The sequence below is a fragment of the Chaetura pelagica genome, unplaced genomic scaffold, assembly GCF_000747805.2.
Source record: "Chaetura pelagica isolate M959 unplaced genomic scaffold, ChaPel_1.0 scaffold488, whole genome shotgun sequence".
NCBI classification, from domain to species: domain Eukaryota; kingdom Metazoa; phylum Chordata; class Aves; order Apodiformes; family Apodidae; genus Chaetura; species Chaetura pelagica.
This window is the reverse complement of record NW_009954235.1, coordinates 471,152-485,618: the sequence shown is the minus strand read 5'-3', so window position 1 is coordinate 485,618 and position 14,467 is coordinate 471,152. Positions and strand designations below refer to the sequence as shown.

Genomic DNA, 14,467 nt, shown 5'->3' with positions numbered 1-14,467 from the left:
AATTTCGTTTGAGGGTGGTGAGAGCCTGGCCCAGGTTGCCCAGAGAAGCTGTGGCTGCCCCATCCCTGGGGGTGTTGAAGGGCAGGTTGGATGGGGCTTGGAGCAGCCTGGGCTGCTGGGAGGTGTCCCTGCCCATGCAGGAGGTTGGAACTGGATGATCTTTAAGGTCCCTTCCAACCCAAACCAGTCTGTGAGTCTGAGGTTCTCCTTCCATGCTTCATGAAGGGCCTTGTGCAATCCCAGGTGGGCTCTTCCAGGGGGCACCTCGCCCTCTACAGTGCTCTGGAAGGAGGTTGAAGCTAGAGGGGGTCAGTTTCTTCTCCCAAGGAGCAAGTATAGGACAAGAAGCAGCCTCAAGCTGTGCCAGGGGAGGTTTAGGATACTAGGAACAATTTCTTTCCCAAAAACGTTGTCAGGCCATGGCGTGTGTAGCAGAAAATGTAATTAAATCAGCCCTGAATGAGAACTTACAATCAAAAACCTTTACTCCGCAAGAACTTGGAAATTACCTTCCTAGATAGTTGCCAGGAACACGCACGATCACCATCAGCTGTAAATCACTGGAGCCATAACCAAACTCAGCAAACTTTCTAAGAACACAATTAAAAAAAAGACAACACCATGTAAAGCCACAACTGATGGGACAGTGATATAAAACCCAGATCCATTTTATCATTTTTCAATCTCTAAAAGTATTGCGTTTCCATGTTGCCACATTCCAGCTGGGTAGGTTTCAGCAGCTCCCTTTTCACTCTGTGGGTAAATTTGCACAGGCTTCTGCCTAACGCAGGGATCCTTCCCATGCAGATGGTGTGCCCAGCACCACCTCTGCACCACGGGCAGACTATGGAACTGCACAGCAGCCTTTGTTCCACTCCACTGCATCTTTCATCCCAGTCACCTTTTAAGCTCCTTATCTGATCTGCCTCTTCCAGGAACACCTCTTTAGTCCTCAGACCTTCCTCTAGTAGCTCGCCTGATACGGAGGCTTTTAACCTTTACAAAGCAGCTCAGCCCTGCCAGTTTTAGGGACAGAAAATTGATTGCCAACAAATGATGTTTTTCTAGCAGTATCTTTTCCCAATCCTTCTCCTCCCTCCCCATCACTTCAGGCACGTGAAGGACATTTTTTATAAGTCTTGATATGCTCATAAATTACTAAATGTTCTGAATTACAGAAGCCTCTTGAGCTCCCCTCCTCCCCTAAAATCCCCCCAAAATACTAAAAAAAAAAACAACACAAAACCGAAACCCCAAGGGGTGCAATTACTCTTTGGTAGCATGTTCAGCTTTTGGACAAGGGTGACTCTTCCTGCAGCTCACAGCTAGTAAATTGTCAAGTATGTATGTTTAGAAGTAGTGTTGTGGCAGTCAGGCTTGTTAATTTTCCTCCTCTTCTTCTAGTTTATGTACTCAAGAAATACACAACCACCCCCCCCCAAACCACAGAAAATTTACCGTTGACTAAATAATTTTGCAGGTATTCAAAATAATATTTTAAGTTCTATGTTCAAAGAACAACCTATAGTAAATGGAGGGCAAGTGTGAGCTGAGGCATGTTGCTGTGCAAGATTTTCTTCTACTGTGGCTACAAAAGGCCTGGGAAAATCAGTGGAAAGGGTGAATATTTAAAGATGGGTAAGAAAGAAAACCATCTAAGCAGTGCTCATTTCTTAGACCATCTTTCATGCAGCCTCTGCTCACCTCTCTGGTTCAAAAGCATCCCCTTCGGGTCATACAGCAATCCCACAGAGATCTCCAGCAACCCCCTGGACATTAAATCCAAATACTCAGCAGTAGGATCATTCTCTTTTTATTCTCTCCAAGATGTTTCAACTGGGTAGCTGAGGTGGCCTATCCAAATTATTAAAAAATCATGTCTTAATTAATGCAGGTTTAATTTAAAAAGGAAGAAGCTAGTTCCATTTTTTGGATACACAGCTTACTGCACTTCAAAGTGCATTTCTCCTTTTGCCCAGGCAGATACTGCCTAAGCCAGGACAGCCTGCATTAAGCTAGTGAACTAGGAAAGGCTATGTGAAAGGAACAGACAGACATTACAGGTCAAGAACTACTGCCTTGTCATAATTTATTGGTTGCTGACTTAGACCAGTTCATATACATGAAACATGCAAGATGAAGAAAACCAGGCATTCATTAAAAAAATATGACTATTGCACAGCTCAATGATTCCATGGATGGCAAACTCAGATCAAGTCTCCATGAAGGTAGCAAATATGCACCTGCCAATTTTTTTTTTCTCTCTAGTAAAAGGGATTGCTTCATTTATGACTAAAAAGCATACAGATGACACATTAAATATTTAATTAATCCTATTTGATAAGTTGATTACAGCCAGAGAATCTGATGCAGTAGCAGAAGAGAACACAGAGCCAACTAGAAAACACAGAACTGCTCTATGATGAAAACATACTTAAGCACGATGTGGGAAAGCACTGCTTGAACTACAGCTCCCCTGGAGAGGACAACAATTGGGTCAGCACGCAATGCTGAACTCCCAGTGTGTCAAAGCTACCAGTTTCTTTGGGTCTTCAGTTGGTCACTTCTGGTTTGCAAAAGATGGCAGAGCAGTCACTTGGAAGGCACCAGCACCACCCTAGGGTCGGAGCTGCCAGTGCTCTGACAACAGGGAGATCAGCACAGGCTGGGTGTGCATGGACCCAGGGATCAGGAAAGAGCAGCAAAGACTACCTCACCACCAGCCTCAGCATTCCTAACCAATAAATAACCTGGAAAAAACAACCCCAACAACCCCATCTCTTGCAGTGGAAATTTATGCTCCGTACTACATACCTTGCTACTGCATGAACTCAAACAGAACTGCCAATAAAACAGTAGGAGCAAAAAAACTGCAGCAGTTAATGCAATTATTCCCATTTTTAAACTTTGTTGAGCTATCTAGATGATGTCTCTTCATAGCATTCTCAGAAGTCAGTTTGGGAATTTAAAGAGCCTGAACTCCTGATTTCTCCAACAAGAAACCACTAGAGACAACAGATTAAAATGAAAGTAGATTTTTAAAAAAATTAAATACCCAGTATATTTTAAGTCACAGAAATGAAAAGCAGAAGCAGATCTTGTTTTTTAAATAACAGCTTATCAGGATCTTTGTTTTATGTTGACTTGAGACCATAAACGTACCTAGCAATTTTTTTCTAGGGTTTCTTCCAGTTAATTAGTAGCATTTTCCTTTAAAAAGGGGCTTAGTTTGATTTTCTTTTCACACCCTAAACTAGCATTTGTGTCAGCAACAGGTTGCAATAGGTTTTGGCCTCAGTCAGGCTGCAGAGGCAGGAGTGGGTCAGTGTCCCGGGAGCTGAGGGCAGGGTGGCTAAGGCCGGCAGCGCTGCACGAAGCGCGGGTACAGACACACGTCTCGGATGTGGTGGCGGTTCAGAATCCAGGTCAGGAACCGCTCCAATCCCAAACCATATCCACCATGAGGGCACGTACCGTATTTCCTCTGTGAAATGAAAGTCAGAGAGTAGATATTAAACAATGTTCTTGACAATATAATTGCAGTAATACAACCAGAATTAAAAAAAAACAAGAACAAAACACATCCAAGATTATTTGTGAAATACAAGGAAAATGGGATATGCTCTTTCCAGGCAAGATATTTGTGCTCAGCTGTCCTGAGGCAGTGTAAGAACTTGAAGAGGAAAAGGGAAGGTGAAAAAGAAAGTCTTAATTATTCTTTTTTAACTGCCTCCTTTCTCCTCCTCTCAGGTTAGAGCTTTGCTTTTCAAGCCTGTGAAGACCAGCCTCTTTACCAGCAGACACACCTGCACAGACCAGTCCAACCAAGGTGATCTGGTAAGGGCAGCTGCAACTGCAGCAAATGCCACCAGTTTGAACAGAATGGAACTGCTGACCATTGCACTTTGCCAACAGTTAAATCATTATCCGCTTTGGGCCATCCAAAAAGGTTCCCAATGTAGACTACACCATCTTAAGAGCAGTTAAAAAAAATAAAAAACCAGCAAATATTCAGTCAAGCAGCACATCAGATCTGTGTCACAAACCTGGTCAGTGTACCAGTAGTATGGTGTGGGATCAATGCCCTCTCTCTTGTAGCCCTCGAGTAGCTCCTCGCTGTCCCAGATACGCATGGACCCGCCCACGATCTCACCAACATTGGGCATCAACACATCAACCTACAGCACACAACACGAGATCAAACTATTACAATTAAGCTGGCAGCAGGAGAGGGAAGAAAAACAGCCCAAATTTGAAACTGTATTTCCATAACACATTTTTTCCAGGTAACTTTAATTCTCCATGACAGGAAGGCAGGCAATTCCTTCCAGACCCAGTTTATAGATGGAATAAACTGACTAGGTTCTCCAGCGTTACCTCTAATACTCTTGACCACATTGCACTGTAAAAAAATAAAAACCCCAAGCCCAGCACAAAACCAACCAAGGAAAAACACACCACACAATCCCAAACCTAGCAGCATTCCTAACAACAACCATTCTTCCCAGCTGCCAGACAGCTGGTGTTCCCACACTGCAGTCTCCAGGAAGTGACACAAGTACTGTCACCAGACTAGCACTGATCTGAGGTCAGTGAGGAACATGCTCGAGATCATCTACTGACCTCTTATTAGCCCTTCAGAGCTCCTTTCTTTATTTCTATAGCCATGCTGAGACACTCCAAGCAAAACCTGGGATGAATTCTCCAAGATTCTCCTGTAGCACTCACTCATGTTGTGCTCACTCAGACTGACATTCTCTGTTGAGACCTGCAACTCTAGGGGCAACACCAACTTACAGACTCTGTAAGGCGGGCATCGTCCTGACAGCGCTGCATGTAGAAGGACTTGATCTCTGCAGGGAATCGGCACAACAAGATTGGCTCATTGATGGTGTCTGTCATCAGCCTCTCAGGAGCTTCAGGAATATCCTAAGGGTTCAGGATGGTTTTATTCATCTTTAAAACCACATGTATCAGGCCGGGGACAAAGGCAGTTTCAGACCACATGTATCCCCACATGCATCCTAATGTACCTCAATTTTTACAACAAACTCATCTTAGAAGAAACTATATTTGTATATGAACAAGCACATCAGGGAGAAAAAATAAATCTGTTCCATTACAATCCAAGTTTTCCCAATTTTTCAGACAGAATACTGAGGAAAAGCTAACCTGAATTCTCATCTTTCCCAACAACCAGTAAACACTGGAGAGCCTAATCTCCTTCCTCCCCACCACCATTTTCCACAAACCTTAAGAAGTTTCAGTTTGTCCTTGCTATATATATGGGCTATTTTTTGAAAACTTCAAATGATCAGTTATGTCAATTAGGTTATTTGTTTTTTATTAGTTTGCTAACTCAAATTTGATAAACTGTGAAAGCAGTTTGATTTTCATCAATGCAGCAGTTTCCTTGTTTAAAAACTGGGGAGAAGTAAAGGATGCCACCACAGTTCACTGACAGACAGGGAACATGATGATGATATGTACATGTCCCAGCACAGTCCAGAAAAAACTCCAGGCCCCAAGTGAAGTTTACAGCAAAACTCCCTTTAACTGAAATGTAACTAGAATTTCAGTCCTTATTGTTATGGTTCCAAACAAAGCACAACATATTCACACAGCAACACAAGCCAAACAGCATCATGGTCCAAACGCTCTCTTCCTCAAGGGACCCTGAGTGCAGGGCAGTGAGATTTTGTTTAGCTTTCATTCCTGAAGAGCCTTGGAAAAACTTACTTCTCCAAATTCATAGTAAGTGCCATCTTCCTTCTTCACATCATGTTCCTTTAACCACTCGATGGCTTCAGTGTAGTTCATTCGTCGGAAAGGACGCTTAGGGGGCGTGAAGCCCTGCAAGTAAGAGTAGACGGGACAGTTAGAAGTGTGTCATTTTTAAAGAAGGATACTTCTCTGGTTGATCAGTGACTCCACTTCCACACTTGATACACACTGCTCTTTCCAGCTCATGCATCAACAAATTATCACCTGATAAACAAACAAATCACACTTGGTACTGAAAAGCTACTATCTACTACTGAAAACACAACCATCTTCCAAGCCCAGTAAAGCTCACAGAGCAGATGCTGAAAAAGATGGGAGAGGAGGAATTTTCAAAGCTGTTTCCTTTTCATTATTAATTCCTTGCACATGCGAGTGTCAAACTGAGCCATTACCATGGACAAAGTCACAAAAGAGCATTTTTGCTTCCACGTGCACAGAACAGCTTCAGCACCCACCGAGGCGGGTTGTGCTTCTGCCACATCCTACCTACTGCCCCATGTCTCAGCTCAAATTTCAAACTGAACCTCCCAGTGTGTATTGGGAAAATGGGTCAAAATAACAAGGATTACTGAGTTTTTATGTACTCTGGGAGAAAAGCCAGTGATGAAGCAAGAAGTGTCCAAGCTATCTTCTTTGAAAAGGCAACAGAAGACAAAGGGTCTCTAGAAAATGAAAAGAGCTTTACAGAGCTCCACAATCCAGGCTGGAGAGTAAAACACCAGTTGTTTCATTGCTCCCTCGTGCTCCATCTGCAAGTGCCAGCCGATCAATATTACAAGCTCTGGGATGGAGGTTTCTATTCCACTGGTACAGTACACAGCACAATAAATCCCAGCATATTGCTGGCTCCTGGAACTTGCCAGCAGGGAACCTTCCCCCACAGTCCCTTGCTTCTTCAAGAGTCATCATACCAGCCTCGCAGCATTTTCATTCTTTTGATGTTATTTAATTAAGAACAGTAAGCAAGCAGAGCTCCCTGCCAGCCCAGCTCTGCCCAAGGGAACATGCAGATCAGGAAAGGCAACAGCTCCTACTTTTTGGCTATTCCTGGCTGCTCCACATGGCTGCCTACCGGGTTGAGGTCGTGCAGTAAGCTCGATGCAGGTGATTTCAAGACTCTGTCCACCACGTCACAAACCAAGTTCTCCAGACGGTCCAGCAAATCCTCAAAACTTATAAAAGGACACTCAGCCTCAATGTGAGTGTATCTGAAACACAAAGTCACACCATCACAAAACCACACATAAGCAACAAATCTTTAGCTGTGAAAAAATTTCTCATTAAAAAAACATCCCACAATCCAAACCCACACACTTTTGTCTCCTTTTTCACTTCTCCCAGTTCTACACTTTAAAGGAAATAAAGCCATAAAAAAAATAAGGAAGACAACAAGATAAACTGTTTTTTCTAAAAAGACAAACCTTCCTAAAAACGTCTCAGCTCTGTTTTGCCCAGATATTCCCTCACTAAACATCAATGTAGATGACCAGCTGGACATTCAACAGGACAGGGCACTACCCCCACATACATTTTGCTCAGTCCTTGTACACCAGCATGATGCTGTCTGCTCACTGCACGTTATGCCATCCAGCTGCGTGTCACTCCCCCACTTTCTGAAGTCCCTGACACATCAACAGCAAAGAAATGCACACTCCATACTCTGCCAAGTGTCTGCGGGTCCTGGACTGCTCAGCTCTGTATGACTGAGCAATACAGAAAACATCTCCTAGTGCTGGAATGCAGGTCTCCAGATAGAGCTGGGAGGACTGTGTTAAGTATGCCTCTTCACCAAAGTAATCCAGCTTGAATAGGGTTGAGCCTCCTTCCACCTGTGTCTGGACTAAAGTTGGTGGTGTGACCTGTTGAAGAACAGGACTGTCATTAGTAGAGAACTGAGGAAGATCAGAGCAGTGAGGTAAGGCACACCCTTCCAGAACACCATCTACAAAGCTCTGGTGTGCACACACAAGGATGTCAGTCTGACACCCTTCAGTATGGTGAGAAGCTGTGCAGGCTGGCTAGGAGCAGTGCTGCAATGCCCACACACCTCAAGTGTCCACAGAGCTGAGAGATCTATGGCTAAGAAAGCCATTCAACAATAGTTTCCTATGGCACAGCTTTTCTTCTGCCCCTTCCAGGTCAATTAGAAAGTCTATGCAGTTTTTCCAGGAAAAAAAAAAAAAAAGACAGCCTTGGAGTGAGGACATTAATGTAGTCACAGTCTGACAAGGGCAAACATACCTCATAATATCCATTGGCAAAGAAATGATCCCTGAAGGCCTGCACCACCATGGAGCGCACCTTGAAGATTTTGGACATGTTCTCGCCTCGGATCATCATGTGCCTGTTGTTCAGTTGCACATCAACCTCCGAATCCTCATTGAGGAGATTGTCAGCCCCTCCTGCTGGGGCCAGACCAATGAGCTCCCAGTAGTCACAGTTCAGCTCATGGCCTCCTGGAGCCTGCCAATTTGAAGAGAAACAAACATTTCAGAAGTCCACTTCTTGCCCCTTGGCCGTCACCACCTGGCATCATGGCAGGAATGTTAATCCAGTTTAAGCAACTGATGCTACAACCCTAAATGCAGTATTTCCTAAGTGACTGTTTTTGTAACTCAGTGATACCACATTTGGCAGTGCCATTTGTAACCCACTGTGAGTCCCTCAGACATCATGTGAACATTACGGGTCAGACAATGAGATGCTTCCTGACATGGTCAGCTCAATGTGTCACGGGCAGCTGGGTTTATTCAGCTGGAAGAACAGAGAGCTAAGCAGAGGAAACTACTTACTACCTTCAACTATTTAATGGGTGATTACCAACAAGATGGAGCCAGACCCTCTCTGGATGTGTCTCAAGCTAAAGTAAGGGAGATTTCAATTGGCTATAAAGAAAAAATAAAAAATCCTTTAGGGGGTGTTGAAATGCTAAAGCATGGACCAAGCCTGACTGCAGGCTCCATTCTTGGAGATGTTCAAAAACACATCTGGACAAGAACCTCAGCAGCCTGATCTCACATTATATGACAGTGGACCAGATGACCTTCAAAAGTTCCTTCCAACCCAAGCCACTCTGTGGTAACTTAGACTGTGTACTAGTTTTGGCTGGGATAGAGTTTATTTTCTTCATAGCAGTTTTGTATGGTGCTACAACTTGCTCAGAGCCTGACAGAGGAAGAACTAGCTCCCTATGGGTACTTGTCTGCCAGACCCCCGAGCAATCTTTCTGCATGGGCACCATCTCCCCGCAATGTGAAAACACTCAGGGTGACCCTGGCTGGTCCCCACTGTCCCATTTCCTGCCACTCGGCATGGGGACCTCAGCCTGTTGGGCTGCCCGGGCACAGACCCTCTTCATTCCTGGTCTCACCAGCTCCCCCGTGTGGGCATTTTTCCCATTCACAGTATTTTCAGGGTATAAATCCAAAATTTCCAAGTCTAATAAGTGGATTTTTACAAATCTGGTGGGTTTGCTCACAGAAAGCTTGGTATCGTTGTGATGAGCCATGAAAGCATTATGTGTTTCCAAAGTCCAAAACACGATGAGCAGTAACACACCAGCAGTTATTTCTGATCACCAAACCACAGAAAGCTGTTTAAGAAAGTGATCCCTGTCAAAATGAGCCAGGCTCTCTAACCCCAGGCTGATCTCCTGGGACAGGACCCGAGTGGGAGGGACACCTAGAACAATTAAGTCTATCTAAATGTCATTTGCAAAACGTGCCTGCATTGGCCAGCAGTACATGGTTATAAGAAAATGGAATTATCTACAGAGCACCACCAAAGCTTAACACTGTGACCTTATTTTACATGCTACGGGCAGCCACAGGGAGAGAATACTTTGCTCAAACATTGTCTAATACATCTGGGAAACATTACTTGAAGCAAGATAACACTCCAACATGGTTACTCTGGTTTTTTTCAGCCATGTTTCTTCTGCCTGTTATCTAACTAGAGTTAGTGCACTTACTTGAGAGACTAGATGAGAACAACGGCCAATCCACAAACAAGAACTCTCACTGCCAGAGACAATTTCCTATATATATCTCTAAAGGAAGAGGAAAGCTTACAGACTAGCCAGGTTAAACCTACATGTCCTCTAAATCTCACCGTCACTGCTTTGCTTTCTCCTTCAGAAAAAAGGGCCATAACAGTCAGCAGCTAGCAAGGACTCATCTCTTAAAATGGGCTACTTAAGGATTTAAATAGAACAAACGTGGTCTGAGCCTGCTTGCTGTTACTACACCACAAGTTAAGGTTTGCAACACAGACCCAACTGACTTTTGTCTTTCAGTAACCTCTTAATAAGACAGAAGTTTTACAATAATTTTCAGTCAATATCCCAATATAGGCCTGCATGTCCTGATGAGTGCATTGAGTTGCTGCCATAGTTAATGGTTCCTAAAAATCTCCTCTCCTGTCTTCAGCTGGAACCCTTTTATGGGCCATCCTACATGCACAGCTGCTTCACACATTCAAATTACCTTCCAAACAGTAACAAGTGTGTAGATCTTGACTGGGATGGGAGGCACAAGGCATAAGCAGCACCATATTTTGAGCTGTAAAAATCACACCTGCCCAGTCATTAATCTGAGAGCACCATTATAAGCAAAGTTTTACAAATTAACTTGTAGCAAACTGCTTAGTTCATACACCTGCCAAGTGCTGGAGGACCAGTATAACATGGTGAAGAGCCTACAAACCCACCTCTGTAGAACAAGAGAGCTAATCCCAAATTCTTTGCCTGAATAAACCTGCTCTTAGGGAATATAAAGCTACGTCCTTTATTTCACATAATGTTCCAGTTACATTCTAGGAAATATCTACAAGACCTATCAGGGGAAAACTCTTCTGGCAAAAGCAGAACAGTCACTGCTCACTGACACACACTGAGCTGTGGGGGACAGCAGCAGCTCTGGGAGGCTTGCTCTTTTCTCTCAAGCAAATTCCCACTGAAATAATCTATTTCCACCTCTGCTTCTCTTCTGCCAGGAAAAGGATGAAGTGTGAGGGAGGAGGAGAACCCCCCAGAGCCCCATACCTGCTTTCCTGCAGGGACCAGGTTAAGCGTCCCGTACACCGCCACGCTGCTCTCCGTCGAGAGGACCAGCCCGTTGTAGCACTGACACTGCAGACACAGAGGGAAGGTCAGTTTGTGCTTTTAATTTTCCTATGGAATCTACTCTAGTCACAAACAAGATTAAGTCATAGTCACTTCTAAACAGTTCTCACATTGACAAAAAAACCTCTAGTGGTAGAAGATACAATTTAGCAATTATACAACTTAATCAGTAGGTTTAGGAGCACTTCCAATTGTCTGTAGAGAAGAAAAATGTATGAGGTATGAACACTTATTTAGTGATAGGACAGAATTAAATCATCACAACTTACCAATTCATCTGATAGGACACACTGAAGAAAACCTGTGCCATCTCTCAAAACAATGAACATCAAGTTTTTTCCTAGTTAAAAAGAAAAAAGCCGCAGAGACCCTCAGCTTTATTCAGAAATGCATCTCCCAAGGTACATTAACCACTGGCGTGCAGGTTATTACTGAAGGACTGTGATCACATTCTCCCATTTTACAAAACACAGATGCTCCAGGTCAGCACTGCAGCATTAGCACAGTTACAGAAGCCTTTCACAGAGCTGTATTTTGTATGACAAGTTAAAATAAGTTTCAACAGACTTCAAAAGCAAAGCCTGCTGGGATGGCACTGCCATGCCATGACCTTGGATCTCCCTCTGGTCCTGAGGAACTACAAGTCTGTGCCCAGAAATGCTGAATGCACAGGCCCAAGGTACCTAACAGAGGCATCCACCTACCCCTCCACAAAAGCACAGAATTACAAAAAGAGCTTGTTAGAAACTGCTCGTGTTATCCAGATCCACAATAATTTTGTCAAGTCCTTCAGGGTTAACAAACACCGTGGAGTCAGAACCACCTCTGTCCCAACCCAAGCCACCCTGCTAACTACAACACCAACCATTCTGGTAGCAAACAGTACTTCCTAAACTTATTTGTAAATAAGTTATGCTACTTCATGTAACTTTACAATTCCAGTTTGCTGATTTCACCATAAGCAGACAGTAGTGAGCTCCTCAGCTTGTAGGATTAGTTTTAAAAAAAGTCTTTTGAAGAAATTCTGCAGGACTGGACTCCCGACTGAAAATCCTACCAGACTTCAACTGAAAAATGTCCATATACCCAGCATGCAGAATTCTCAGAGCTGCAGTGACCACTCTGATGAAACAAAGAGGACACCCAGCTGCTGGTTTAACCATTTAAGAACAGGCCTCATATGAGTCATTCTAAGCATCCAAACTTGGAAGGCTACATCTCTCTGCACAGGTTCTATAACTTCTAAATGCTTGTGGCTTACCTTGTCTCCGTAACCTGTGAATCCAGCCAAAAATCTTCACTCTCTGGCCTCTGTAGGCCTCCAGAGCATCAATCTTGACCTGTAAAGCAGGGAATAAATGCAATCAGGATGAAATGATTCACCATTTAGCTGGCATTTTCCACACTTAGAATGCGACACCTCTCTCCCTGAAAGAGGTCCTCCCAGCAGCACCCAGGGTGTGAACACAGCTGTCACCATCACCAGCAGTTTGGAGAGGAAAGAGTTTCAGCCAGGAGAGGCAGGGCCTGTGAGAGCATTTTCAGACCCACACTGTCTCCCTGTCCCACAGGTTCCCTCTGCTGCAGGTCACCCATCTAGAGGAGACTGGGACTCCAGCCCAGCTGGGATGGCTGCCCCAGAGAGCAGCCACTGGCATGCAGGACCCCACTCAACATCATCCTCTACAGACTATGTAGAAACCTCTTCTTCACGGGGTCTATCCGAAAACCCAGCAGAGACCTGCTTGCTAAGCTAAGGACCACATCACCAAATCCAGCAGGACTCTACAGGCAGCCAAACAAGAACTGCAATCCATGTCTAAGGAGCTTCAATTATAGCCCTAATGAGCCTTGTTTCTTCACTCTGTACCATTACAATAAGCAAAGAAAAATTAATGCATTTTTGCCAAACAGAAATCTAGCAGTATCTAGCAGCAGACACAGTCCTGGAGAAGTCTGATGTGTCAACTAAGAAGGTCCAGATACTTCTCCAGTGCATAAGAAAGAATGAAGTCTATAAACTATAGGGGACAGATGACCAGAACCACGAAGTCACAGTAAAAAGACAGTGGCCTCCAGAGCCAAGAGCAGCCAGGCTCAAGCTCTGTGCAGACAAGACACAGTAACACAGGCACATGTCAAGTACTCTGGGTTTTACTCACACATTTTGGCTCTGGAAGACTAGGATCATTCTTGATAATAACCTTCTTAGCCTCCTCCAGATTCTTCTCTCTTCTCAAGAGATCTTCTGCCTGGTTTTAAAAGCAACACAAAATGTGTTAAATAGCTGTAACCAGGCTGTGTAAGATCCCCACCCTTTGCAATCACTGGAGACCGCAACACACACTTAAGAGGTGTCACAGAAAGCCTTGCTGTCACCTGCTGGGCCCTACACCTGCCCTAGTGCAGGCCAGGGTGAGAACACTCAGATGCAGTTCTCATGTTTCCTGGGAGCCTCAAGGCCACGGGCTGCAATTATCCACAGCTCGCCCAGGTCCAGCCCTGTGCTTGTCCTCATCTAAACACAGGCAGGTTGTAAATAACCTACGTGTCAAACAGCCACACAGCTGAACAACACACTGAAGCTTTGCTGGAAGGTTGGGAAGGCCAACGCCTGCTGAATGCTTCTGGAAGAAAGGCAGTGTCCTTCCAACTGGGCATGCTCTGCAACCTACCTCCTTCTTCTCCTTAGCATCATTCTTCATTTGTTCCCTGTGCCACAGTTTTTTGACATTTTTCATCTGCGACTTTGAAATAATGGCCCATCTCTAAATCCAAGAACAAGATAAGAGGTTATATTTGTGTCCCTTCACACAAAGGAGCATCACAATAATTGGTACTAGAAGTTCTAATGCTACAGCACCTCGTTTTCCTTTTGTGAATCCACATAAATAGTAGGAAAGGGTTCCTTCCCTGCTGTCATCAGAGCCTAAAAACGGGGAGAAAACAACAGATTCAACAGCACTGCAGGTGAACTGGAGTCATGCCTAAGAGACCAAGCACATATCCTGCTGCTGATCCTTCTGGTCAGAGCTGCAAGAGCCAGAGTAACATTTCCATATGGGAACACGAGCTCCATGGCCTGACCCAAGCACAGCCCACGCAAGTCACAACAAAGAGCAGGTGTTTCCCACAGGTACCTTCAAAACAGTCTTGAATGGCTTCTTCTGTGTCCCATCACCCGAGGCATCACTGCCCTCTCGCTCAGACACGTACAGCTCTTCTGCAAGGAGCACAAAGGCAGGGCATTACTCAGGATAGACAAACATAAAGTGATCAGCTACAGAAATGCCAGGAACAAACACGACACCCAAGGACATCCAATCTCCATGGTTGTTAGCAGTGATACATCCCCAGGAACAACCAGTCGGTCGGGCAGCAGAGGGGTTACTGCACATTTCCAGCCCAAAGAGCAGCCCCTGCAGTGGGTGCGTTCTGCTGGAGCCTGACGGATCCCGGAGCTCTATCCCCACGGCAGTCCCGGAGCCCCCGCCCGGGCATTCCCTGCCCTCGACCTTCCGCTCCCGCGGGTGTTCCCTGCGGCTCCCCGGGCTGCCTCGC

At 44.8% G+C, this 14,467-nt stretch overlaps 2 protein-coding genes across 2 annotated transcripts in view; both read right to left on the bottom strand.

Annotated features, from left to right (window-relative positions):
* Positions 1–1,723, bottom strand: part of FECH (ferrochelatase) — a 14,989-nt gene extending 13,266 nt beyond the window's left edge. The window contains exon 1 of the mRNA XM_010003657.1: positions 1,705–1,723. Coding sequence (XP_010001959.1) covers positions 1,705–1,723 — 19 coding nt within the window. The remainder of the gene's footprint in view (positions 1–1,704) is intronic.
* Positions 1,724–3,344: 1,621 nt separating this feature from the next.
* NARS (asparaginyl-tRNA synthetase) overlaps positions 3,345–14,467 on the bottom strand; it is a 15,084-nt gene continuing 3,961 nt past the window's right edge. The window contains exons 2-15 of the mRNA XM_010003656.1: positions 14,047–14,129; positions 13,770–13,835; positions 13,582–13,674; positions 13,069–13,158; positions 12,168–12,246; positions 11,176–11,246; positions 10,826–10,912; positions 8,026–8,247; positions 7,444–7,643; positions 6,857–6,992; positions 5,740–5,853; positions 4,798–4,929; positions 4,047–4,178; positions 3,345–3,484 (exon numbers count right to left, since the gene is read on the bottom strand). Coding sequence (XP_010001958.1) covers positions 3,353–3,484; positions 4,047–4,178; positions 4,798–4,929; positions 5,740–5,853; positions 6,857–6,992; positions 7,444–7,643; positions 8,026–8,247; positions 10,826–10,912; positions 11,176–11,246; positions 12,168–12,246; positions 13,069–13,158; positions 13,582–13,674; positions 13,770–13,835; positions 14,047–14,129 — 1,637 coding nt within the window. The 3' untranslated portion in view covers positions 3,345–3,352. The remainder of the gene's footprint in view (positions 3,485–4,046; positions 4,179–4,797; positions 4,930–5,739; positions 5,854–6,856; positions 6,993–7,443; positions 7,644–8,025; positions 8,248–10,825; positions 10,913–11,175; positions 11,247–12,167; positions 12,247–13,068; positions 13,159–13,581; positions 13,675–13,769; positions 13,836–14,046; positions 14,130–14,467) is intronic.